Source organism: Trichomycterus rosablanca, chromosome 21 (genome assembly GCF_030014385.1).
Source record: "Trichomycterus rosablanca isolate fTriRos1 chromosome 21, fTriRos1.hap1, whole genome shotgun sequence".
NCBI lineage: Eukaryota > Metazoa > Chordata > Actinopteri > Siluriformes > Trichomycteridae > Trichomycterus > Trichomycterus rosablanca.
In genome coordinates, this window is record NC_086008.1 from 17,599,704 (window position 1) to 17,624,362 (window position 24,659).

General features: G+C 42.4%; 1 protein-coding gene across 1 annotated transcript in view; it reads right to left on the reverse strand.

Annotated features, from left to right (window-relative positions):
* The window catches only part of dapk1 (death-associated protein kinase 1), a 191,159-nt gene that overhangs the window by 81,275 nt on the left and 85,225 nt on the right, over positions 1-24,659 (reverse strand). Inside the window, exons 5-11 of the mRNA XM_063017857.1 lie at positions 23,320-23,449; positions 18,243-18,291; positions 18,118-18,144; positions 9,091-9,243; positions 2,654-2,699; positions 2,483-2,572; positions 113-205 (exon numbers count right to left, since the gene is read on the reverse strand). Of these exons, the coding sequence (XP_062873927.1) occupies positions 113-205; positions 2,483-2,572; positions 2,654-2,699; positions 9,091-9,243; positions 18,118-18,144; positions 18,243-18,291; positions 23,320-23,449 (588 nt within the window). The remainder of the gene's footprint in view (positions 1-112; positions 206-2,482; positions 2,573-2,653; positions 2,700-9,090; positions 9,244-18,117; positions 18,145-18,242; positions 18,292-23,319; positions 23,450-24,659) is intronic.

Below are 24,659 nucleotides of genomic sequence, written 5' to 3' on the forward strand. Positions count from 1 at the left end.
GTTTCCAACAACTGTAATTCAAGGTGCATTTAACCATGCAAATATTTAAAGCTACAGCTCATTTAGACTTGCGTTTTGTTTCAGTAGCCACATTAAGGCAGACAGGTCTTACCAGTGTGTCATCGCTGCGTGCCACGCTCATGTTGCTTCTGGACAGGAAAGAGCGGGAGAGCCGGTTACACAGAGAGATCAGACGCACCGATTGCTGGTTGGAGAACAAAAATAAACAAGTTGGACTGAATAGACGGTAACAATGGTTGTGCACATATTTGTGTGTACTTATTCGTAGAACCACATTTTTTATTAAACCTGTCTTGCAAAATCGAATGCAAGCTTGTAGTTTGAAATAGAAATATGCTAAAATAACAAGTGTAAAGTCAATATTCTGAGCTTTAGGGCACTGGAAAAAAATAGCAATTTTCTCCCCTAATCTAGTCGTGTCCAATTACCCTGATTGCGTCCTCTATACCGAGTCGACCCTTCACGGCTGCCCGAGGACGCCCCCCAACTGACATACGCCCCCTGCAGTACAGACTGCATTTTGCACCCGCACGAGTCGAGTTCATACACCGACGGGCACTGTGTACGGAGGGCCACACCCCCGTCAGCGTTATTCCTCAGCCCTGTGCAGGCGCCATCAGTTGCACCAGTTATGAGGACCCACGATCCGACTCTCTACCCTCTAACCCTGAACGGCAGCCGATCGTCGTTCGTGCAGCCGCCCAGCCCGGACGGAAGGCAGAGCTGAGATTCGATACGACGTGTTCGGGGCCCCGACTCTGGTGCGCTAGCGTACTTTACCGCTGCGCCACCTGAGCGGCAGATAGCAAGAATCTTACCAGGCATTTCATCAAACACCTTTAATTAAAGCAAAACCAAGCACATAGACTCCATGAGCACTTTATTAGGTACACCTATCTGGAGTGTATACATTACTTATTTTACAGTTACATTTTCAGCATTTAGCAGACGCACAGTACAGTACTGTGACAGTATAAGCAATTAAGGGTTAAGGGCCTTGCTCAAGGGTCCAACAGTGGCAACCTGGCAGTAGTGGGGCTTGAACCAGCAACCTTTGGATTACTAGTCCAGTACCTTAACCACTAGGCCACAACTGTCCACACAATAGGCCACACAATTTTATAAGCTACATCTTCCATAAAGATAAACTTTATAAGTATACAGTTACTGACTGTAACCCAGTCGTCGTTTTGTACACCTGCCACCCCCCTGTACTCCATTTATCAATCAAGGTACCCCTATAGGACGCCCTCTGACCATGTTAGATCATTCTGAGCACTACAATATTCCAACATGGTAATAACACAGCAGTGTGTGTTGTACTGTTATAAGTTTAGTAGGTGCAGCACTGTTGTTGGGAATTTTTAAACGCCTTGATGACAATGCTGGGTGAAGAACAGTGCTCCAAGCAAAAATATACAACCAATAAACAAAGTGTGATGTCTGCATCACCTATACAGTATAGACTAGAATACCTTTGTGATACACCGATCAGTCATAACATTAAAACCACCTCCTTGTTTCTACACTCATTGTTCATTTTATCAGCTCCACTTACCATATAGGAGCACTTTGTAGTTCTACAATTACTGACTGTAGTCCATCTGTTTCTCTACATACTTTTTTTAGCCTGCTTTCACCCTGTTCTTCAATGGTCAGGACCACCACAGAACCACCATAGAGTAGGTATTATTTAGCTGGTGGATCATTCTCAGCACTGCAGTGACACTGACATGGTGGTGGTGTGTTAGTGTGTGTTGTGCTGGTATGAGTGGATCAGACAGAGCAGCGCTGCTGGAGTTTTTAAATACCGTGTCCACTCACTGTCCACTCTATTAGACACTCCTACCTAGTTGGTCCATCTTGTAGATGTAAAGTCAGAGACGATCGCTCATCTATTGCTGCTGTTTGAGTCGGTGATCTTGTAGACCTTCATCCGTGGTCACAGGACGCTGCCCACGGGGCGCTGTTGGCTGGATGTTTCTGGTTGGTGGACTATTCTAAGTCCAGCAGTGACAGTGAGGTGTTTAAAAACTCCAGCAGCGCTGCTGTGTCTGATCCACTCATACCAGCACAACACACACTAACACACCACCACCATGTCAGTGTCACTGCAGTGCTGAGAATGATCCACCACCTAAATAATACCTGCTCTGTGGTGGTCCTGTGGGGGTCCTGACCATTGAAGAACAGAGTGAAAGCAGGCTAAAAATTATGCAGAGAAATAGATGGACTACAGTCAGTAACTGTAGACTTTAAAGTGCTTTTATATGGTAAGCGGAGCTGATAAAAATAGACAGTGAGTGTAGAAACAAGGAGGTGGTTTTAATGTTATGGCTGATCTGTGAATTAGAAGTATCTTTATTGTCAATGCATTCACTCAAAACAAAAAAAATCAGCCTTATTGTACCTAGAGACGTCTAAAAACATTTACTGTGAATTAAAACTACATGCCATCTACCTTCCATTTTCTCCGGGCGGCAAACTTCTTGAATTTCTCCATATTGACAGCAGACTCCTTGCGACTAAGTGCTTGCTGGGTGTCTTTTGGCTAAGGAACAAAGATAAACGATCATAAAATAAATGTATGTCACGACTGTGTTAAATTCATGTGAACAGAAGATGTGCAAACCTTAATCCATGGATGTTGCAGACTATCCTGGATTGTCATTCTTTTTCTGAGGGGAAACAAGAACACACTAGTTAGAACCTTCAGTGTAAAAAAATCTTTTTTTTATTGAGGCTTTTGATGATATACCACTACCCTAAACTGTTTTGCAAAAGTTACATTATGAATTACAAGCCCTCCAGAATCTGTGGTAGTAAACCATCAAACCATGAAGCTCCCACCACCATGCTTCACAGTTAAAAAGAGGTTTTGATGTTAAACACAGCATAATGCATTTGTGCCACCAAAAACATTGACTTTTGTCCAATCTATCCAATAAACCTCCTTCAACACTGCACGTTGGGCTCCACGGAGGTGCAGCGGTAAAACACGCTAACACACCAGAGCTGACACTTCAAACTCGTCGTTTCAAATCTCGGCTCTGCTATCTGGCAGGCTGGGCGCCTACATGAACAAGGATTGGCTGTTGTTCATACAGGGTGGGAGCCGGACGGGGATTCTTCATAACTGGTGCAATTACGACCTCTGCTGGCTGATCGATGGCGCCTGCACAGAGTCAAGGGATAATGCGTTGATCAGGGTGTGTCTCTCCGTATACAAAGCTGATCCGGATGTGAACTCGCCTCGGCAATCGGGTAACTGGATATGACTAGATTGGGAGGAAAATGAGGAAAAAAGCCAAAATGCTTGTTGTTAGCCCAACAATTTACAGGTTACGTTTTCTATCCTGAACTGTGGTTGAACTGTATGTTTAATAAAATTAGGCTTTATGTACAGTGTATCACAAAAGTGAGTACACCCCTCACATTTCTGCAGATATTTAAGTATATCTTTTCATGGGACAACACTGACAAAATGACACTTTGACACAATGAAAAGTAGTCTGTGTGCAGCTTATATAACAGTGTAAATTTACTCTTCCCTCAAAATAACTCAATATACAGCCATTAATGTCTAAACCACCGGCAACAAAAGTGAGTACACCCCTAAGAGACTACACCCCTAAATGTCCAAATTGAGCACTGCTTGTCATTTTCCCTCCAAAATGTCATGTGATTTGTTAGTGTTACTAGGTCTCAGGTGTGCATAGGGAGCAGGTGTGTTCAATTTAGTAGTACAGCTCTCACACTCTCTCATACTGGTCACTGAAAGTTCCAACATGGCACCTCATGGCAAAGAACTCTCTGAGGATCTTAAAAGACGAATTGTTGCGCTACATGAAGATGGCCAAGGCTACAAGAAGATTGCCAACACCCTGAAACTGAGCTGCAGCACAGTGGCCAAGATTATCCAGCGTTTTAAAACTCAGAACAGACCTCGCGTTGGTCGTCCAAAGAAGCTGAGTGCACGTGCTCAGCGTCACATCCAACTGCTGTCTTTGAAAGATAGGTGCAGGAGTGCTGTCAGCATTGCTGCAGAGATTGAAAAGGTGGGGGGTCAGCCTGTCAGTGCTCAGACCATACGCCGCACACTACATCAAATTGGTCTGCATGGCTGTCACCCCAGAAGGAAGCCTCTTCTGAAGTCTCTACACAAGAAAGCCTGCAAACAGTTTGCTGAAGACATGTCAACAAAGGACATGGATTACTGGAACCATGTCCTATGGTCTGATGAGACCAAGATTAATTTGTTTGGTTCAGATGGTCTCAAGCATGTGTGGCGGCAATCAGGTGAGGAGTACAAAGATAAGTGCGTCATGCCTACAGTCAAGCATGGTGGTGGGAATGCCATGGTCTGGGGCTGCATGAGTGCAGCAGGTGTTGGGGAGTTACATTTCATTGAGGGACACATGAACTCCAATATGTACTGTGAAATACTGAAGCAGAGCATGATCCCCTCCCTCCGGAAACTGGGTCGCAGGGCAGTGTTCCAGCATGATAATGACCCCAAACACACCTCTAAGACGACCACTGCTTTACTGAAGAGGCTGAGGGTAAAGGTGATGGACTGGCCAAGCATGTCTCCAGACCTAAACCCAAAAGAACATCTTTGGGGCATCCTCAAGCGGAAGGTGGAGGAGCGCAAAGTCTCGAATATCCGCCAGCTCCGTGATGTCGTCATGGAGGAGTGGAAAAGCATTCCAGTGGCAACCTGTGAAGCTCTGGTAAACTCCATGCCCAGGAAAGTTAAGGCAGTTCTGGGAAATAATGGTGGCCACACAAAATATTGACACTTCAGGAACTTTCACTAAGGGGTGTACTCACTTTTGTTGCCGGTGGTTTAGACATTAATGGCTGTATATTGAGTTATTTTGAGGGAAGAATAAATTTACACTGTTATATAAGCTGCACACAGACTACTTTTCATTGTGTCAAAGTGTCATTTTGTCAGTGTTGTCCCATGAAAAGATATACTTAAATATCTGCAGAAATGTGAGGGGTGTACTCACTTTTGTGATACACTGTATGTGTTTATTGCTACGAGGATCAAGTAATCAATACAGAAATTCAGATCCTTCCATGAAATAATACAAATAATACAAAAATAAAGCACAATTAAGAGCATTTAAAGTGGGTTTACCATGCCTGCAATGTTTACTATGGTTCAATGTTTACAATTCCTGCAATGTTCACTTTGTTTACAATGCAAATCTGCACTTTAACTGCAATTATTATTTTTTTCTTCCTTGTTTATATTTTATATACATACTGTATATAAGCCTGTTTATAACAGTGGAACCTTGACTTACGAGTTTAATTCGTTCTGTGACCAAGCTCGTAACTCAATTTGCTCGTATATCAAATCAAATTTTCCCATTAAAATGAATTGAAACACTATTAATCCGTTCCAGCCCCCCAAAAACCACACCGATTTTTTTGTTACATGTTTTTAAATAAGAAAACTTTATAAATAACAAATAATGTATAAAAAATAATAATACATAATAAAAGAGAATGTAAAGAAATAAACTGGTTTTATTAAGTGTATTTACCTTAAAAATCAGACGAAGATGCTGGCGGAGGTGGAGATTGGCGGAGGAAGTTGGGGGAGTGTTTCATTTCGTGCTCTATCACTTAACTTACTCGCTACACACTTAATGCTACAATATATTGCTAAATTTAACTTACACACTATGCTACACTTTATCGCTAAACATAATTGCGATTCTTATTCTTCACTGACTTTTGGCTTTTTCGTCACATTTTCCTCTCTTTCACTTGCTTGTACGGCAAGATAACCGGGTGAACTGAACTCAGCTGAGCTCGTAACTCAGATCTCGGCTCGTATCACAAAGCAAAAAATCGACCAAGTGACCGCTCGTATCTCGGAAAATTCGTAAGTTGGGTCACTCGTAAGTCAAGGTTCCACTGTATATTGTATTATATTGTTATTTTATTTGTACTTTTATTATAGCGTACTCGTAGAGTTCCCGAGCCTCCCAACACACATTTCAATGTACAACTGCTGCTAACATTTGTACAAATGACAAATAAACTTGAACTTGGTTAAAGTTAACCCTAACAGCAGAATACACTGTGCACGACTAAGCACACATTATCTGACCAAATACGGTCACCAATAATTCTTAGGTATTTCTCATGAAGCCTTGTGCATGTGGTTTATAGCATCATTAATATAAAGTAAGTACAAAGATTTCCCAACGACTTCCCCAAAAGGTCTCTTCACACTGTGGTTTCACCTTTTTTGGATGAGAAGTGGAACCAAATGGGAGAAGTTCAGTCTGGGTGTGACTAAGCCATCACCGCAGAGCACTGACCGAGCAGCGAGACAAAACGGGAAATTCTATTGTCTTTAATTTAAGATTTTTCAGCTGGTGCCTGTTTATATTTTAACTGTTCTTTCTTTATAGAGGTCAAATTTATTATGTTTATAATGTGGCAGATGTCAAACTGCATCCTTATGGAAGATGAACCATTGCAGGCAACAGATCATTTATTATTACACCGTGATGCAAAACATTATTTACCTTCTCACTTACATTACGGCCCTACCTAATTCACGGCTGTGAACATCGCACACATATGGATTATTGTACCAACACCAGCATTATTATTGCTATGATGTGCAGTCTAGACCCACAATCTGAACACAGGCTGTGATTTCCCAAGTGGTCCTGTAGCAGCAGAAGCCTCTCAGATCACTGATAACTGCAGTAAAAATCTATTTTGATTTGCACATATACACGGGCAACGTGTCGCATGCAAACGTGGTAATGAATATTTGCACCTGCTCATCTGATCCACTGGACCTTGTTAAATGTTGGAATATCTAAAAGTACTGACTTATATTATTACTGGTTGCCAAGCAGGAAATTCTGTTTATACTGTTTATATCCCTAAAGTCCAACCTAATCACACAAAGAGATTTTAATCTTCAGTTAAACCTTTAGGGAAAAGTCAGTATTAAACAAGCAAAGAAGGAACCCAAGTGGCGTACCGGTTTTTTATGCTAGCCCACTGCTGCTGAGATCTGGTTTCAAATCTCAGTGGTGCTTTTGGTCGTCTGGGCGTCTTCACAAACCGGGTTTCCATCCAAACGTTTCGCAAGTGTGATGCGCATTTACGGAATATCGGCAGAAAAAAACGTTTCCATCAACTACAGTTATGCGGAAAAACCTTAACATGACGTAAGAGACGTCGGGCAGAACGAGCAATGGCCCGTCTAATGTAGGCTCAAATCTCCGTGCCACGGCGACGTTCACCTCGCACCATGATATGGCAGCCCAAACCATCACTGATCCACCCCCATGCTTCACTCTGGGCATGCAACAGTCTGGGTGGTACGCTTCTTTGGGGCTTCTCCACACCGTAACTCTCCCGGATGTGAGGAAAACAGTAAAGGTGGACTCATCAGAGAACAATACATGTTTCACATTGTCCACAGCCCAAGATTTGCGCTCCTTGCACCATTGAAACCGACGTTTGGCATTGGCACGAGTGACCAAAGGTTTGGCTATAGCAGCCCGGCCGTGTATATTGACCCTGTGGCGCTCCCGACGGACAGTTCTGGTGGAAACAGGAGAGTTGAGGTGCACATTTAATTCTGCCGTGATTTGGGCAGCCGTGGTTTTATGTTTTTTGGATACAATCCGGGTTAGCACCCGAACATCCCTTTCAGACAGCTTCCTCTTGCGTCCACAGTTAATCCTGTTGGATGTGGTTTGTCCTTCTTGGTGGTATGCTGACATTACCCTGGATACCGTGGCTCTTGATACATCACAAAGACTTGCTGTCTTGGTCACAGATGCGCCAGCAAGACGTGCACCAACAATTTGTCCTCTTTTGAACTCTGGTATGTCACCCATAATGTTGTGTGCATTGCAATATTTTTGATGATGTCCAACCCCTGTATATATATATATATATATATATACAGTATATATATATATATATACAGTATATATACGTATATATATGTATGTGTGTGTGTGTGTGTGTGTGTGAGAGATTTAGAGCTGTGTGTGTGTGTGACTTAGAGCTTGAAACGTCATCGTTTATTCGCAAGACCCGTTTCCATCCCCTCTTTTCGCATTTCGGCGATGTGATATTCTAACTTTTCCACCTCGTTCAAGCGTGAAAACTTTTTTTGCGATATTTGGGTCTTTTTTCGAATTTTGAGCTTTTCCATCCAGGTTTTTTAATGCGCATTTTCAAAATTCGCAAAAAGTTGGTGGATGGAAAACCGTCTACAGACATGACTGACTATGGGTCTGTTTGAAAACCTAGTGAGCTGTCTTTCTGCCTACTGCCTACCTATACAGCTGCCTGAGCAGAGAGGATTCTAATAAGACGTCGAACTCATAAGGCAGATTATTTAGACGCACTACTAAGACAATGATTGTTGGGATTACTTCACTGCAGTCGAACATCTCCCTTTGCAGTCTAACATCTCTATTTGCTGTCTAACATCTCCCTTTGTGTACCGAAAATGGTTAAATTGTCACTGACAGGCATTGGATGCTCCCTCGTTATTCAGTCAGATTATCATTTAGAATTAAGGCACCACAGTAGGCAGCATTTTAAGGCATCTAAGATTTTAGACAGCCTTCCTCAAGGGAGCACACAGGATGACTGTCTATAAATTCTGTCTATGTGGAGAGCTCACTAGGTTTTCAGACAGACCCAATATTTAAAAGGAAGAGGGATGGCTGAAGCCCTGTCCAGGGTATTTCTGCCTTGCGGCTAAAAGCAGACGAGCTGCGACCCTGACCAGCATAAAGCGGTTGGTTAGGGGTCCTGTTAGGGATCGCCATAGCGAATCATACGTCCGCATATGTGATTTGGCACATTTCTTTTTGCCGAACTGGGACCCAGTACTAAAGAGTGTGTGTCACCCTGATTTGCTGTATTTGTAAGCCCACCCCAGGATTCAAACCAGTGGAACCAGTGGAACTGCAGTATGCCACACAAGCCTCATGAGATGAAAATCAAAACTAGATGAAAAAAAAAATAATAATAATTTAAAATGACAGTCCGTACTTTGGGTCTTTCACCAGAAGCCGTGCGATAAAGTCTTTGGCCAGAGCGCTGGTGTTGCTGAAATACTCCTCATCGAATTCATAGTCCACCGCAGAAACGTTGGCAAGCGTCTCCTGCTTGTTCTCACCCAGGAACGGAGAGGCACCGCTCAGTCTGTGAGATGAGAAAAAGAAATACAAATATCTTAATAATTTCAGATTTATAAAACAATCAGCAGCCTGTAGTTAGGGTTACATGGCAGTAGCTGAAATGATAGTTATAATATTGTGGCGCCTGCGAGAAGGAAGGAAGCATCTTTGCTCTTTTAATAGTAGGAGGCAGCTCTTTTTTAGGAATTGCTCTTAGCCAGTTACCAAAGCATGAAAAAGATCGGACTTAAGCCTTGAACGAGCACAATGGCAGAATGGTCTTACACAAAATGGGCTAAGTGCCGAATCCCAACCATGCTGCCACTGTTGGGCCCTTGAGCAAGGCCCCTAATTATACACCGGCTGACCCTGTGCTCTGACCCCAGCTTCCAAACAAGCTGGGATATGCGAAGAAAGATAAACCACCTCCTTGTTTCTACACTCACTGTTCATTTTCTCAGCTCCACTTACCATATAGAAGCACTTTGTAGTTCTACAATTACTGACTAGTCCATCTGTTTCTCTACATACTTTAGCCTGCTTTCACCCTGTTCTTCAATGGTCAGGACTCTCCCAGGACCACGACAGAACAGGTATTATTTAAGTGGTGGATCATTCTCAGCACTGCAGTGACACTGACATGGTGGTGGTGCGTTAGTGTGTGTTGTGCTGGTATGAGTGGATCAGACACACCCGTGTCCACTCACTGTCCACTCTATTAGACACTCCTACCCAGTTGGTCCACCTTGTAGGTGTAAAGTCAGAGACGATCGCTCATCTATTGCTGCTGTTTGAGTCGGTCATCTTCTAGACCTTCATCAGTGGACACAGGACGCTGCCTACGGGGCGCTGTTGGCTGGATATTTTTGGTTGGTGGACTATTTTCAGTCCAGCAGTGACAGTAAGGTGTTTAAAAACTCCAGCAGCGCTGCTGTGTCTTATCCACTCATACAAGCACAACACGCACTAACACACCACCACCATGTCAGGGTCACTGCAGTGCTGCAGAATGATCCACCACCTAAATAATACCTGCTCTGTGGTGGTCCTGGGAGAGTCCTGACCATTGAAGAACAGGGTGAAAGGGGGCTAACAAAGCATGCAGAGAAACAGATGGACTACAGTCAGTAATTGTAGAACTACAAAGTGCTTCTAAATGGTAAGTGGAGCTGGAAAAATGGACAGTGAGTGTAGAAACAAGGAGGTGGGTTTTAATGTTATGGGTGATCGGTGTATATATATATATATATATATATATATATATGACACAAAGGCATTCTATTCTATTCTATTCTCGCTAAAAGCTGGTCTCATACATACTAACAAGCTTTAAATGAATTAAACTCATACAACATGCTCTCGCACAAACCTGGTGTAACATATACACAATAGCAGCTTACTAATCTGTTTGAAGTCCACATGGCTCGGTTAAGACATCTGATAATGACTTTGAAAGGAATTTTAAACAGTTTTGCAATTTACGACCTGAACTACTTTGCATGACCGGCATCTCAAATATTTCTGCATGTCATTAAATCTTTTATCTTACTGATAATGATAATTAAAGGGCTAAAAGGTTCAAATGGGCGAGTGCATGACATGAACATTCAGCAAATACTTTGGTCACATTATCTATTAAAGAGATTCCCAGGGGGTTAAAGGTGTAAACTATTAGCCAGGGGGTAAAGAAATGGGTAAAAAACTCAAAAGCCTAGGAAACATAAAGGCGTGGAAGCATGATAACCTCATGTGTGGCCCATTGATGGCATGTGGGAGGTGAAGAGCTGGGAGGTTTAAACTCTTTAGACTGAAGCATGGTGATCTTAGATTGGGAAATGAAGAACAAAGCAAGTCCAACAGATAGAGGGTAAACAGCAAGATGGGTCCTCAGCAAGAAAGGCCATTAAAAAGGGTTTTATCTACCCTTACGGGTAAGTAGTGGTCGGTTTGAGTTTGGATTCCTTGGCGCCAACTTTCTCTCAGTTCTGAGTCTGGATTTGCCCTCAAGCATGATTAGCTTAAATGGTCTGCGTCCAGATCTTCACGTCTTTAACAATGTGCCAAAATCCATCTGATTCTTCCTGATATTAACTAGTTATCCTATGTTAGGCTATGTTAGCCCTGTGATTGGCGCCCTGTCCAGGGTATTTCTTCCATGCGCCCAGTGTTTCCTGGTTGAACCAGACCCCTAATGTTGACCAGAACATCATCTAAGCTGTCTTTGGGCAGCAGTAGCTGTGATGGTTCTAATTTGGTCTGGCTCGATTCCACTTTTTTATGTCCGATACCGATACTGCAACTTGAGTATCTGCCGATACCAATCCGATACCGTCATTTCTCCTCTCAAACAACTAAGGATGGTGGTAAGTTGGAGTTTGGATTTGTTGGTGCCAACTTTCTCTCAGTTCTGAGTCTGGATTTGCCCTCCAGCATGATTAACTTGAACAGTCTGCGTACAAATCTTCATGTTAGGCAATGTGCCTAGCAGTGTTAATTTCGTTGACGAATGATTTTCGTCATAGTTTTCGTCAACGAACCTTTTTTTCATGACGAAAACGAGACGATAACTAAATAGAAACTACATAAAAGGATAAAACTATGACGAAATGAATCGACACTTTCGTCAACGAATAAAAACGAGACGAGAATGTTCGGCAGGGACGACATCCAATCAGAACTGATTTAGTTTTGTGGAAGGTAGGGACAAGTTAGAAAGAGATCCAATCAGAACTACTTTAGCGTATGTGGAGAGGCGAGACAAGCCGGGTAGCCATCCAATCAGTACTAATCTCTTTTGCAGTACCGCGGTAAGACCACACTTGCACAAATTTGATCTAAACCCGGGAAGACCAGACTAGCCTGTGAACTTTCTTTACTCATGGAACCAGGTTAACTCGACAATGTCAACAGGGAGAAAGATGAGAGCCGATATATGGACACATTTCTCATTTGACGTTGTGAAAAACAAGACGATGTGTAAACCCTGTGGGGCGACGATCTCGGGTAAAAACACAACACATCTGAAACGACATCTGGCGCTGCTGCTTTTACGGTACCCAGTTTTATAAAGAATGTAATATGCAATTTGTTATGAACAATGCATATACAGTATGTTTCAGGCAGAGCAGGCCTACTGGTCATTAATATTTTGTTATTGTAATGCTTAATAAGCAAGGTCAGGTAAATAAAGATGTTTGAAATAAGTTAAATCTGTTTTTGTGTGTATTGCACATTCAAACATTAATAATATTCCATAACTGATTAAAAATGTTTCATTTTCTGTAAGTGTATATAATGACTTAAATAATTCAAGGGAACTGATGACAAAGCATTTACATTTTACACCCTTTATATTTTAGTCGACTGAATCGACTGTAGATTTATATTCTTATAATAATTAGTCGACTAAAACTAGACTAAAACTAAAACAATTAAGATGACAAACTAAATGACATTTTAGTCAAAAGACTATGACTAAAACTAAATCAAAATTTGCTGTCAAAATTAACACTGGTGCCTAGGTCCATCTGATCCTTCCTGATATTAACTAGTTATCCTACTGTAAAGTTTAGACTAGAGCACTTGTTTTGGCAGGCAGATGTTGCGCATGGGGATAAAATGATAAACACATCTAAGCTGGCAGGCGCTCGGGTGGAGTGGTGCAGTGGTCTATTACGCTTACCCACCACTGATCGGAGATTCAAACCTGGAACCACATCCCTAGAGATGACTGGCTATGTTTTGTGGAAATGGCCAAAGCCCTGTGATTGGCGCCCTGTCTAGGGTGTTCCTTCCTTGCGCCCAGTGTTTCCTGGTTGAACCAGACCCTCCCTAATGTTGACCAGAACATCATCTAAGCTGTCTTTGGGCAACAGTAGCTGTGATAGTTCTAATGTTTAACTATGTCTCTGAAACATTCTAAATATGTCGCCAACACCATGTCCTGTCTCTTTTTTAGGAATTGCTCTTAGCCAGTTACCAAAGCATGAAAAAGATCGGACTTAAGCCTTGAACAAGCACAATGGCAGAATGGTCACGCACACAATGGGCTAAGTGCTTTAGCATTTGAAATACAACTATGTACATGTAAACAAAACACAATTTTAAACTTCTGTTTTAAAATACTGTCCTTTGGGAACCGTGGTAGCCTAGTAGGTAGAGCTTTGGGCTATCAATCGAAAGGCTGAGAGTTTGAATCCCAACCATGCTGCCACTGTTGGGCCCTTGAGCAAGGCCCCTACTTATCTCTGCTCCAGGGGCGCCATACACTGGCTGACCCTGCGCTCTGACCCCAGCTTCCAAACAAGCTGGGATATGCGATGTAATGATGTATTTAAATGTCTATGTCAGCTTTAAACAAGAGCAGGAAGTACTAGTTAGGGGAAGTGATCCTAAGGGATAGAGGAAGTTCTACAGGGAGTTCTTCCATACCAAATACAGTTCATAAGAAATTCTTCGTAATTAGCTGATGAGTTAAATTCGATGTGTTAAAGTAAAACGTTAACCTCTTAAGTACTGTGGTCCTCCACGATTAAAATCAGAAACCCTTGGTAAAATCGATACAGCTTTTAAGTCTCCAGACATACAGAAGGAAAGCATGCCAATGCTGCATGCTCACACAGAGACAGTAAAGCTGTGTAGGTATATTCCTGGCTTAAAAACGTACACTCAGACCACTTTACAATCTATACGTCATATAGGGAACGTGTTCATAGAGACATATCAATTCTGTTTACATTAGTGGTGAAGGGAGGTGCAGTTCCCAGCATCACTGCAGCCTCTTATTAGCTCTCATCTCCAACTGCAAACGGTCAACTACTTTTATAACTCCACTACAACCAGAAAACACACCAAAAAATCCATTGTTGCTAAAAGGGTGACTTGTAACAACTACTAACCATTACAGATCAGGTTAAGCATTTCTGCTAGACAACAGAATACTCACTGATTAACCAAATGAAATTGTAAACAAATATAATACACAGAAAATTCACCTTTAAATTCTATTATTAATATTTACAGCATTTAGCAGACATCTTTCTCTAAAGACACTTACAATCGTAGCCAATTATAGTGCAAGCATTCAAAATCGGCATGTCATGCTACCTGACCTGTAATCTCACGGTTGGACTACTGCAACTCCCTCCTGGCAGGTGCTCCCATGTCCACTATTAAACCCTTGCAACTCGTTCAAAATGCAGCTGCTCGCCCTGGTTTTTAACCAACCTAAACACTGCCACATCATCCCACTGCTGCGTTCTCTTTACTGGCTTCCTGCAGCTGCACGCATTCAGTTTAAAACACTGATACTCGCCAACCAAGCCAAAAATGGACCAGCCCAAAGATACCTTCGAGGTCTAATAAAACCCAGCTCTGTACCACGTAACCACCGAGCCAGTAGTCTCGCTCGACTTGATCCTCCACCCCGGACTCAAGGAAGACGAGCATCGAGGCTCTTCGCTGTACTTCCACCCAGGTGGTGGAACGAGCTTCCTTTGTCACGGTCTTCAAAAGACGATTAAAAACCTTCATCACCTCTTTACAAAGCACTTAAGCTGACATGTACTTATTAATGCTTTTATTTATTTCTTGCATTAAAAAAACACCTTTGGATCTAACAGGATTTCAGCAGATTTATATTCTCGGACTGTTGTCTACTTAAAGTAGAGTAAGGTAATGTTTAGAGATGGGACGATCGGGGTTTTTGGCACCGATTCCGATCTCCTTTCAGGGACATCTGCCGATAGCCGATTGCGATCGGGGGGGGGGGGGGGGGGTTAGCAGTAAATAAAATAAATAAACTTAAAAAGAGCCTCACAGTAAAGATAAACCGGAGCAGCGCGCGTGTTTGTGTGTGTGTGTGTGCCTTTAGAAGAGACGCTTTGTACACTGTATCGCTATAAGTGATTCATTGATTCACGAGTCATTTTTCGCGAAGCGTAAGTTTCTCTTCTCAGTTATCTCTCCGTGTTTACTGTTATTAATTAAATGTCGTGGTTTTAAATAAACACCAACTAATACAGAACATTTTGTGTGACTCTCTTACATTAAAAAGCTTCATTAAACTGCTATTACCACAGATCTGTAACCGAGTCAGACTCGTTCCGTCTAAGGAGCTAAAAGTTCAGCAGATGATCCTGAACTAACGAATTTGGTAATGAATAAACTTTTGCCTCTGATTGGCTCTGTAACGTTTTCTGTTCTCATCTACATCACAAGTAAGAACCGCTCACGATTTACCAAAGTGAACCAGGAGTTTATATAACGTGCTGATAGAATCGACTCAGATGTGACCGGGTTGAATTATCTTTTTAAAGTAAAAATTACAATCAGCAAAATTACATCGTATGTATGATGCACAACGTTAATGATGTTATTTTAGGTCATGAAGAGCTTTCACTGTGGTTTCTGTACGATGGTTGATGAATGGTGATGTGATGGTTGGTGCTTCGTAGCTCAAAGTCCGGATCAATCCACTGAGCTGTTAACTTAACATGGTCTTTATATATCACACGATCGGATCGGCTACTTTTAGGAAATATCGCCGATCGCCGATAGCATATTTTGATTAAAAATCGGCCGATACCGATTCATAGCCGATCGATCGTCCCATCTCTAGTATTGTTCACTACGGAAGAACTTCTGTAAGTCGCCCTGGATAAAAGCATCCGCTAAATGCCAAAAATGTAAATGTAAACGCTACCTTAGCAAAGCGGCCAACATCATCAAAGATCCTACTTATCCCAGGCACCAGCACTACGAACAACTGCCCTCCAGCAGGCGCTACAGACTGACCAAAACACGCACCTCCAGATTCAAGAACACATTCTTCCCCAAATCCATTTCTACGCTAAATTCTAAGACTTTTTGAGACTTAGGTTTTTCTGAGACTTAGGTTGTGGACATTTATCCTGTTATTACCGTCCTAGGTTCAATTCCCAGGTGCGGTCTGGTTCCTTTCTGTGTGGAGTTTGCATGTTCTCCCCGTGTCTGTGTGGGTTTGCACCAGGAGCTCCGGTTTCCTCCCACAGTCCAAAAACATGCAAGTGAGGGGAATTGGGGATACAACATCGTCTATGACTGTGCTTGACATTAAAACTTGAACTGATGAATCTTGTGTAACCAGTAACTACCTGTTCTGTCATGAATGTAACCAGAGTGTAAAACATGACATTAAAATCCTAATAAATAAATAAATAAATAAATAAATCCTGCTGAGACCTGAATATCACACTACATCAACTGTATGTCTTGTGTTTGTGTACATTTGTCTCCATGTCTCTTGTGTGTTTTCTTTACTTGCACCAAGTTGAGCGGCTCTCGATGTTGTTGTATGCAAATGTGCTAACAATGACAACGAAGTCTAAGTTAAGGACCTTGTTCAGGGCCCAACAGTGGCAACGTTGTGGTGGTAGGGCTTGAACCACCGACCTTCCATCTAGTCCAGTAGTACTAGTACAGCTGAGTCATTTTAAAATATTTATTTAACAAAAATGTGAGTTTTGTACAGTAAGCACTGACACATCATATAGACCAGACCAGAAAGCCTTTGTGAGGTTTATATGCACAGCTAACTTCCTGTTCCCAATCAACCAGTAATTTGGTTGTAATGCCTGCAGGGATAATGGACAGCACAGCTTCTGTTATGCTGTCCATCATACAGCACAATCATCACAATCATGCAATCATGAAACAGTGTTACTCATTTAGTAAAATGAATTACCTGCTTAAATTTAACATTGTATTTATATTTACATTTTAAGCACAATTCTGTTTTTTTCTTCTTTTTTTTAATTATCTATTTTTTCCCACTTTTTCCCCCCAATTTTTATCCCTATTCTACTCATGTCCATTTACCCTGATTGTGTCCTCTATACTGATTCGACCCTTTGCCGCCGACCGAGGACCGCCACTCGACTGACTTGCGCCCCCTCCGGCACGCAATCAGTACAGCCTGCATTTTTCACCTGCACGAGCCGAGTTCATACACCGAGAGACACTGCGCGCGGAGGGTCACACCCCCCTCAATGTCATTCCTCAGCCCTGTGCGGGCGCCGTCAGTCAACCAGCAGGGGCCGCAGTCGTACCAGTTATGAGGACCTATGCTCCGACTCTACCCCTGAGCCCCTGAACAACAGCCAAACGTTGTTCATACTGCCGCCCAACCCAGTCGGAAAGGCGGAGCTGAGTTTCGATACGATGTATCTAGCGTACTTTACCGCTGCGCCACCTGAGCGGCAATTTTAAGCACAATTTTGATCTCTGTAATACAGTGGCGATATCTCTAAGACTGCAAGGGAAGCTCAGCTTCCCCTAAAATGTCAAAAATTAAATGGTCACATATGTACAGCTGTGTTAACATTTCATTGACTACAAATGGGTTAGAACACGTTCATCTCGAAGACGAGTTCGTTCAGAATCAGCTACTTGTCACAAATCGACTGACTCGAACTTCTCATACATTCCCGTAGCGTCAATGCATTTCCCCGCAGAAGCTGAGCGTCTATTCACTTCAACAGGACTGCATGGGAGGGTTTTTTTCATTACTTCGAAACTCGCCGGTCATTGGATAAATGCCACGATTTTGTCCCGCCCCCGGACGCTGAGCGTCTCTGGAGGTGAATGAGCTGTGGGCGGGTCTGGACGCTGAGCTTCTGCAAGATGATTGGAGGATCAGTCGAAAGGCTGAATCCCGTTTTGACTGACAGCTCTCACTGGGAGCTTCAGTCCCATCGTGGATTTTGCGAGTGAAGTCGAAAGACAAACTGCAACCCATTTCAGGCCATTTTCTTGAAAAGGAACAGAGGGCAGAATTTATATATAAATAAATTGACACATTTTATGATGTAAGCCGACAATGAGCTTCCCCTCTTTGAGCCGCCACTGCTGTAATACTCACAATATGTACGTTATCACACCAACACTCCTGCAACAAGAGAACAAAGAACAAGAACCAGTTACACGACAGAACAATGAAGTACAAACGAATTTGTACTGAGGTCAGTTCAGAAAGGCTTTTCTTACCACATGTCTGCCTCCAGGCCCAGCGGCTCATAGTTCACCACTTCAGGAGCTGCGAAACAGAGAGACATATTAAACCAAACTGTCTGAAACGTACAAAAGAGAAGGTCTGGAACCTGGCGTTCACTGGCGCAGGAGCATTTTTTGTTATTCCCAGTGAAATTTCAGAGCTGTGAAATGAGTCATGTGTTAGGAAATGGGGGGAAAATCTCAGATTCAGATGTGTGAAGGATAAAAATAGAGGTGAAGAATCGAGTGTTCGGGGGATGAATCTAATCTGAGAGACGTTTGGTCGTGAGATGCTTGTTTAAGTTTGTAGTCGGGGTGTCAGGTTCCTAAATTAATCAAGAAAGCTTTTTGTTTGTTACATAAACAGTCCACTTTACTAATTTTGGTGCCCCATATACATATAGTATATATATACAGTGTATCACAAAAGTGAGTACACCCCTCACATTTCTGCAAATATTTCATTATATCTTTTCATGGGACAACACTATAGACATGAAACTTGGATATAACTTAGAGTAGTCAGTGTACAGCTTGTATAGCAGTGTAGATTTACTGTCTTCTGAAAATAACTCAACACACAGCCATTAATGTCTAAATAGCTGGCAACATAAGTGAATACACCCTACAGTGAACATGTCCAAATTGTGCCCAAGTGTGTCGTTGTCCCTCCCTGGTGTTATGTGTCAAGGTCCCAGGTGTAAATGGGGAGCAGGGCTGTTAAATTTGGTGTTTTGGGTACAATTCTCTCATACTGGCCACTGGATATTCAACATGGCACCTCATGGCAAAGAACTCTCTGAGGATGTGAGAAATAGAATTGTTGCTCTCCACAAAGATGGCCTGGGCTATAAGAAGATTGCCAACACCCTGAAACTGAGCTACAGCATGGTGGCCAAGGTCATACAGCGGTTTTCCAGGACAGGTTCCACTCGGAACAGGCTTCGCCAGGGTCGACCAAAGAAGTTGAGTCCATGTGTTCGGCGTCATATCCAGAGGTTGGCTTTAAAAAATAGACACGAGTGCTGCCAGCATTGCTGCAGAGGTTGAAGACGTGGGAGGTCAGCCTGTCAGTGCTCAGACCATACGCCGCACACTGCATCAACTCGGTCTGCATGGTCGTCATCCCAGAAGGAAGCTGACGCACAAGAAAGCCAGCAAACAGTTTGCTGAAGACAAGCAGTCCAAGAACATGGATTACTGGAATGCCCTGTGGTCTGACGAGACCAAGATAAACTTGTTTGGCTCAGATGGTGTCCAGCATGTGTGGCGGCGCCCTGGTGAGAAGTACCAAGACAACTGTATCTTGCCTACAGTCAAGCATGGTGGTGGTAGCATCATGGTCTTGGGCTGCATGAGTGTTGCTGGCACTGGGGAGCTGCAGTTCATTGAGGGAAACATGAATTCCAACATGTACTGTGACATTCTGAAACAGAGCATGATCCCCTCCCTTCGAAAACTGGGCCTCATGGCTGTTTTCCAACAGGATAACGACCCCAAACACAACCTCCAAGATGACAACTGCCTTGCTGAGGAAGCTGAAGGTAAAGGTGATGGACTAAACCCAATTGAGCACCTGTGGCGCATCCTCAAGTTGAAGGTGGAGGAGTTCAAGGTGTCTAACATCCACCAGCTCCGTGATGTCATCATGGAGGAGTGGAAGAGGATTCCAGTAGCAACCTGTGCAGCTCTGGTGAATTCCATGCCCAGGAGGGTTAAGGCAGTGCTGGATAATAATGGTGGTCACACAAAATATTGACACTTTGGGCACAATTTGGACATGTTCACTGTGGGGTGTACTCACTTATGTTGCCAGCTATTTAGACATTAATGGCTGTGTGTTGAGTTATTTTCAGAAGACAGTAAATCTACACTGCTATACAAGTTGTACACTGACTACTCTAAGTTATATCCAAGTTTCATGTCTATAGTGTTGTCCCATGAAAAGATATAATAAAATATTTGCAGAAATGTGAGGGGTGTACTCACTTTTGTGATACACTGTATATATATATATTAGGGCTGTCAAACGATTAAAATTTTTAATCGCGATTAATCTCAGAATTTCATATAGTTAATCGCGATTAATCGCATTAAAAAAAATCTGTGTAAATGTTATAGAAAACAAGGATTTTTAAGTGAAATGTTACAATTAAAATGGTGAACACATTTTATGCTAAATGTACTTATGTTAAAAACTGCTGGGACAAGAGAAAACTGTAAGGGAGTTTTATTCACTCACATACTAGGCAGTAAATGTCAGATTGTAGGTTAGAATTTCTCCATCAGCAAACATTGTAGATCAGCGGTGCTTTAGGTGGGATAAGGCGTAGTTATTGTATCAGACTTGTCTGTGGTTGTATCGTGACGATGGTTTGATGGACGTTTCTACACGAAGTGAGTGTGTTTTGACCCTTTGGGGCTTCCATAGTTCATGAACTAACGTGCTCGACTCAGCTTTCCGGTATTCGGTACAGAAGAAGAAGTTAATTAAGTGTAATAAAGTGTTCTGCTCCCGACAACTTGTGAATATAGCGTGTATTTATTTCTTTATTATGCAAGTGCATCACTACCACGATCGGTTACATTATGTTAACAAACCGCAAATGAAAAACGGTGGCAAGTCCGACATTAAAACGTTTGTTCTACCAGTCAAGTGTCAACATGAACTAGAATTTGCGTTAATGGCACTAATTTTTTTAATCGCGTTAAATTGAGGTCGCGTTAATGCGTTATTATCGCGTTAACTTCGACAGCCCTAATATATATATATATATATATATATATATTAGGGCTGTCAAACGATTAAAAATTTTAATCGCGATTAATCTCAGAATTTCATATAGTTAATCGCGATTAATCGCATTAAAAAAAATCTGTGTAAATGTTATAGAAAACAAGGATTTTTAAGTGAAATGTTACAGTTAAAATGGTGAACACATTTTATGCTAAATGTACTGATGTTAAAAACTGCTGGGACAAGAGAAAACTGTTTTATTCACTCACATACTAGGCAGTAATACTATCCAGTGGTTTAATGGACGTTTCTACACGAACTGAGTGTGTTTAGACTAGGGTGGCCAGATTCATAGTAACAAAAAGGAGGACATTACACCCCAAAAAGCCGGACATCATATTAGGAACAGGGGGACATGCTACTGCAACACACAGAATGAATCCAGAACCCATATAACAGAGTTTTTGACCAATTTAAGCAAGAATTATATAACAAATGACTGTTTTACTCACTAAATGTTGTGTCTTTTCATATTTAGGTCCGTTCATCGCTGCCTCAAAAGTTTACTTTTTGGCATTTTCACCGCGTTCCTGATCATGAGAGCTGAGTGATTGACTCAGGTAGCCGTGTTTACAAAACAGAGAGGGCGGGCGAAATTCAACCACCCAATCACAGACTAGCATTTAGAGGGCGGACCTTCTCCGATTGGCCAGTGGTAGCTCTATAAGGAGTCAAATGAGGCTGTTAAACCAATGATATACAAAGCATTTGTTTTGACATGTACCTGAGCCAATGGTAAATAATATTGATCAAAAATGAAACCAGTTCACTCCAAAAGGAGGATTTTTAAGTGTCTGTCCTAGCGTTACGTGAATGGAGGACTGGCAGCTTCTTTATTATGCAAGTGCATTACTACGACACTACGACGCTCGGTAACATTATGTTAACAAACCGCAAATGAAAAACGGTGGCAAGTCCGACATTAAAACGTTTGTTCTACCAGTCAAGTCTCAACATGAACTAGAATTTGCGTTAACAGCACTAATTTTTATAATCGCGTTAAATTGAGATTGCGTTAATGCGCTATTATCGCGTTAACTTCGACAGCCCTAATATATATACAACAAAAATAGCCTGGAAGTAACCAGTCTTCTTTTAGTACTTGATGTAGGCACATATCAACAGCTAAGTCTTTTCCTATAATGCTTAGAGACTGAAGAACATGTGGAATCCCACATGTTTCTATAGGGTTTGGGTCTAGGGACTGGTATAGCCATGGCAAAAGATGTATTCTGAAGTCAGTAAACCATTTTGCGTTGGTTTTAAGGTGTGGTTTAGCTCACTGTCCTGTTTTAAGCTTCCAAGTTTAAGCTTCCTGACTGGGGCAGTCAAGTGTTGATTAAGTTTCTGCTGGTACTTTGATGAACTATTTTTGTCTCTGTGCCAAACCCACCCCTGGAGTTTGTTGCCATTTGACTAGGGAGCACCATCCTACTAAAGGATCCAGTCCGATAAATTGTAGGTGTTTGAGTTTGGTGGTCCTTAAAAGCAGACGCTGTTACTGGCAAACCCCCAAATCAACTACATATGTACAGTAGGTGCATATAGGACAATTCAGTGTCTCCAGTTAGCCTGGCGGCATGTTTTTGGACTGTGGAAGGAAACCGGAGCACCCGGAGGAAACCCAAGCAGACACGGGGAGAACATGCAAACCCCACACAGAAAGGACCCGGACCGCCCCACCTGGGGATCGAACCCAGGACCTCCTTGCTGTGAGGCGACAGTGCTACCCACTTACCCACAGTGCCGCCCGCTACGATCATTAGATTTTTCCTAAATATAAAAAAAATCATACATTTAAAAAAGGAAATTTTAAGTGGTTGATTAGAATGACACCGTTTAGCACATAAAGTCATCTGGGGGACGATTGTCCCTCTATTAGCTCAGCTGCCTTATCATTCCCCCGAGGCTCTGTCGGCTGCCATTCAAGCCAAGCTGAGTGATGTGCCAAAGAGACAAAAGAGAGAGAGAAAAGTTACGGCTCAGAAACCCAACCCAATTAATCCAAGAGCAGAAAACAAAGGGTTGTGGTTTGGAACAGACTGTATGAATGTGAGACAAGACCTGCCTTAAATCCTGTCCAAAAATGACTAGCGAGTCCCTAAATGAACCACAGAGATGTTCCGGGACATGAACACATGAGCCGTTCATCAAGCTGATCTATTGTAATAGTTAATACTTCTGACAGAGGGCCGGTTCAGGTTCCAATCAGAGAGCGTGATGGAAAATTGGACAGAACAGAAAAAAAACAAGACGACGGTAGAAGAGACTGACCGACAAACTCGGGCGTTCCGAAAATGTTTTTGAAATCGTTGCTGAAATCGATCTTGTGCGCCAGACCGAAGTCGATGAGCTTAATGCGTGGGTGAGGCACGCTCCGATTCAGCAGCATGATGTTCTCAGGCTGAAAAAAAAGCAGAGAGAAAGAGAGAGACTGAGTCAGTTATAAAACAGAACTATCAGTGCAACACATACAGGATTTTATATATATATGTATAGCGTCCAATTGCATCATGCTTCCTCTCCACCAATGCCGATCCCTGTTCTGATTGAGGAGAACGAAGCTAACCCACACCCCCCCCCCCCGACACGTGGGCAGCATGCCGTACGCATCTTATCACCTACACATTGACGAGTACAGTGCAGCTCAGCGTTGTGTACAGAGAGACACACCCTGACAGCACTGTTTTCCCATCTCTGTGCAGGCACCATCAATCAGCCAGCAGAGGTCATAATTGCACCAGCCATGAGAGAGAGACCCCATCCGTCCAGCTTAGTCCCGCCCATATCTGAACAACAGGCCAATCGTTGTTCATGTGGCCGCTCAGCCTTAGCCGGCAGGCAGAGCTGAGACTCGATACGATGTATTCAAGATCCCGGCTCTGGTTCCACCTGAGCGGCTTCAACACATACATGATTAAAGCAAAACATTTACATATACTGTAGAGTGAATATAAAAAAAAACTACACACCCAATACAGTGCCAGGTTTTGTGAGATCAATAATATTTCCACTTTTAATATTACCTACGATTAAGGACCTACCTTCGAGGCTGTCAAAATCGCCTCATGGACAATGAAATGAGCCTTTTCCTGTATAATATGTAATTTGCTGTGAAATTTGAACTTTAGGGTTTGTGTTTAGTGATTTAAAATTTTTCATTCGCGTAGCATTGAAGTGCCCCACGTTTACTGGTTAATTTGCACAATACAGACATCCCAAGTTGCAAAAACTCATTTCAGGGAGGTACCCCCTGGACCCGGACCTCGACCCCCAAAGCCCAAAAAAAAGAAAAACCTCTCGCACACACCAAAGGATATGAGTGATAACAGAACTTTTAGGAGCTGCTAACTGTTTACATGGTGCACTAGATAGTGTACTAGATAATAGACTTATGTTTCTTACATAATGCTTTAGGTAGCGTATTAGTTAACGGATTTAGGTTTCCTACATAGTGCACTAAATTGTATATCAGATAACGGATTTATGTTCCCTACATAGTGCACTAGATAGTATTTCAGATATGAATTTATGTTCCCTACGTAGTGCACTAGATAGTGAATTAGACAATTGGTTTATGTTCCCTACACAGTGCACTAGATTGTATATCAGAT